The 3,543-nt window shown below is 46.7% G+C and overlaps 1 protein-coding gene across 1 annotated transcript; it reads right to left on the bottom strand.

The window, feature by feature from the left end:
* Positions 1-293: 293 nt before the first annotated feature.
* On the bottom strand, positions 294-2,446 carry HRG_10508 (FAD binding domain-containing protein; the record flags this gene model as incomplete). The annotated part of the gene is made up of 8 exons (XM_044868979.1): positions 294-585; positions 649-795; positions 879-1,335; positions 1,495-1,599; positions 1,658-1,693; positions 1,751-1,815; positions 1,940-2,088; positions 2,432-2,446. The coding sequence occupies 8 exons, from the start codon at positions 2,444-2,446 to the stop codon at positions 294-296; spliced, it is 1,266 nt and encodes a 421-aa protein (XP_044715721.1).
* Between the last annotated feature and the right edge of the window lie 1,097 nt (positions 2,447-3,543).

The raw sequence follows: 3,543 nt of genomic DNA, 5'->3' as shown, positions 1-3,543 counted from the left end.
TTCAAAATTGACTCGACAACTTGACTTGACGAGAAGCCGAACTCGATTGAAGCTTGTCAAGTTTAAGCTTGATTGTTAGCTACACTGGATTGACCCCCGTTCTTCACTCTCTTTTTAGTTATGTGTGTGCGCCTTACAACGATGGCCTCGCCTCCCTAGCTAGAAGATAAGACGAATACAACACCACCGGTTAACCCCAACCCAAGCAATTGCTGGCCTACCAACAAATACTCTATCTTATTTTATAAGCCTAAAAGTCCGTGCTATAGTCTTAAACCTCTTGTCAGATCCTCCTATTTCACCTTAGAGATCTTAAAGCCACCAGGCACCTGAGTCTGAAACACCCTAGAAGGGTCGTATTTCGCGGCAGCTATACGCATCATCTCCACATTCTTCTCACCATAGCTATATAAGGGGTCCTGCGAGCCGTCGCAATAGTTTAAGTACCTAAACCGCACATTGCCACCCATTGACTCGGCAAAGGCTTCGATTTCGTCTATAGCCCCTTTAAGGGCCGGCAACCCAATTGTCGTGCGGAGTTCTGAGGTCTCCACTTGGAGTACAAACAACAGCAAGAGGCAATCGCTGTTAATGTGCTCTAACCCGAGCATGTTGCCGCCACGCGCCGCTGAGTGCTGTCCGAATAACATAGGGAGTGGTTGTAGGAGCATCATTAAGACGAAATCGTAGTCCGGAACCTGCGCTTTTAAATTTCCGACTGTGGCCTCGAAGACCTCTGCAGCCCTGAGGACAATTCGCGAATCGGCTTTAAAGGTCAAGGAGAACCATGTATTTCTGTCACGTCGGCAGGATGAGCTGTAGTCTAAGCAGAAGAGGTGCGAAAGTTAAGAACAAAATGGGGCGAGACCTCGACTTACTCTTTGCCTGTAGGCAGGCCTGCACCCAAGGCCGACGACGCCACTTTGGTCGCTACTGTGCTCATTTTCATTTCTCTTTTTCCAGGAATTGCTAAGAACTTGCTCAAAGACCGCGACTCCTTGTCACCATCTAGGTTCGTTAAGAACATATTGATAAAATGATTTTCAGTCTTCGGTAGGTACGTCCATGCCGCAGCAACGTGGCTGTCTGGGTTTTTAGCGAGATTTTGGATAAAATCCAAAAGCACCTCAGCTAGCTGCGGCGTTATCTCCTTATCGTAGATAATGTTGCCGTCCCAGATGTCTTTTGATGGAAACGTCGCTATATCAAAGCGTGTGACAATGCCGAAATTGTTCCCTCCGCCCTTTAGAACACGGAAGATATCTGAGTTCTTTTGGTCATTGGCCTCAATGACAGTGCCATTCGCTAACACGACTTCGTAGTTGACAACCTGGTCTAATGATAGTGTTAATTTCCAGTATCCAGCTTATGCGGGCTCGGGGTCCCGTGGTAGTGATCTTGAAGTGTTATATTTCAACAGTGTAACGCTACTAATTATTGAATAACCTTAAAAGGGCAACGGGAAGGGACAAGAAGTCTTCATTCGGAACTTACCGCAAGCGAAGCCAGTGCGGCAAGTGTAAAATGTTTTGCCGCCACCAGTCAGCAACCCGCCAATGCCAACCGCACCATCACGGCCACCAGCGACCATCCTTCCATCTAGGATCAGTCTTCGATTAGTATAGTTCGACCTTGATGGGACTTGTCTATCGCGTACGTTTCTCTAGCTCCTTATACGCGTCCGCCCATGTACCTCCAGGAAGCAGTGATGCGACTTGTGTTTCAGGGTTATAGGTAGTCTTTGACATACGCCCGAGGTCGATTGTTATGCCGTCCCGGATATTGTTGGCGCCAGCCCATTGCATGTGGCCGCCACTATGACACGATCACGAGTCAGCGCGACTAGAAGTCAGTAAACTTTAAGGGCTAAACCTGAACTCATTATTTAGGTAGATTTTATGGATGGTGAGTGTGCCATCAATGAAATGTATCCACTGACCTACGCACGGCAAACTTACAGCCCGGCGTTCTCACCAGGGCTTTTAGTGACCGGGAAACCTCATCTGTATTTCGTGGCTGGACAATGGCCCATGGCGCCAATTGGGCCGTCCGGGAAAAGTAGGACTCATTTCGGCAGTCATACGATTCCTGGCTCGGTGTGACGAGGACATGATCTAAGCCAGCTTCATTTAGGTTTCTAGACGCCGACTCTGCGATACTAGCCATCTTCGAATATTCTCCAACCGCGGGATGATAGTATACCGAAGTACGCGATAGCATGTAGTCCCCTGTTCGGGTGAATAGATCAAGCAGGTTATAGCGTATGAGAATATTGTAGAGAAATATCAAGCATGTACTATACTGAGTACAATATAAGAAAAGGGTTTGGAAGAATTTTTAGATGTTTTAATCCTTGTTAGATTGAATGTCAAAGTGCTTGCTTGGACTAGCTACTGGGGGAACACCTTCTCTCTTTATAGATAATTCAGACGGAATCAAAGTACATATTTGAGTTAGGCAACATGCCAATGTATAGCGCTAAGACACAACTGGACAGAAGGGAGGGCGCGATTTATTGAAATAGGTTTGCTATGCTTCAACGATTACCTTGCTGTATCCTGCACTCAGTGCACTGGTGACGGTGTAAGCGCCACACCGTGAAGGAATTGGTTACGTTCTATTGCATAAATCCCTTTAGCGCTATTTTATCCAACTACGAGATCTGACCAATCTGCTAGGGCCTCTTTGCATTTTTCCCACCATAGGCTTAACCCCCCAAACCAGATCAAGGGCTCTCGAACCTTGCCTGGAATATTGCCTCCATTCCACCAAGAATATGTTTCTCGCATCAGCAATGACTCGGCTACTTGTAGCGTCAATGATCTCCACTTTTTAGCTGCGCTCTTGCGTATCTCCAAAACCTCAATCCTATCATCTTTTGCCTTTTGTAGGATTTTACTGACCCACTCAACCTGCATCTGTATAAATGGTGGGGCATAAGCGAAAGACGATGGCGATTGTGGCCCATAAAGTAGGAAAGCATTGGGAAGGTCGGGAACCATCATTCCGAGATATGTTGTAATGCCCCTTTGCCACTTTTCGGCTAGAGGGATACCGTTCCTATCTCGAATGTTCATGCTATATAAATTTCCAGTGAACGAATCGTACCCAGTGGCTAGAATCAAGACATCGAGCTGTTTTTCTCTGTTACCAAATTCGACACCTTGTCTGAAAAATCTTTGAATAGGCGTGATGGCAAGATCCACGAGTTCGACATTAGGCTGATCAATCATTTCGTAATAGTCGTTCTCCAAGATCGGCCTTCTTGAGAACACCCACTGTCGCTGCCTGAGAGGGGCGATAATGTCACGCTTGACTGGATCTGTGATCCGGGGACGGATTTTTTTGGCGAAAAAGTTATAGAAGTCGGCATTGGCTACTTTATCCTGGAGAAGGTCCGGAAAATTGCTGAACAGAATGGAGGCACCACCAAGTGACCAGAGTTGTTCGTAAAGCTGCTGTCGTTGTGATTCATTAACGTCGTGAAAGGACTTGCTGCACATGCTATAGGGAGTTGCCGTTAAGCTGCTATAACGTGACCAC

Source organism: Hirsutella rhossiliensis (genome assembly GCF_020360975.1).
Source record: "Hirsutella rhossiliensis strain HR02 chromosome Unknown scaffold00016, whole genome shotgun sequence".
Taxonomy (NCBI): Eukaryota; Fungi; Ascomycota; class Sordariomycetes; order Hypocreales; family Ophiocordycipitaceae; genus Hirsutella; species Hirsutella rhossiliensis.
Note: the sequence above shows the minus strand (reverse complement) of the source record. Positions and strands in the feature narration are given on the sequence as shown.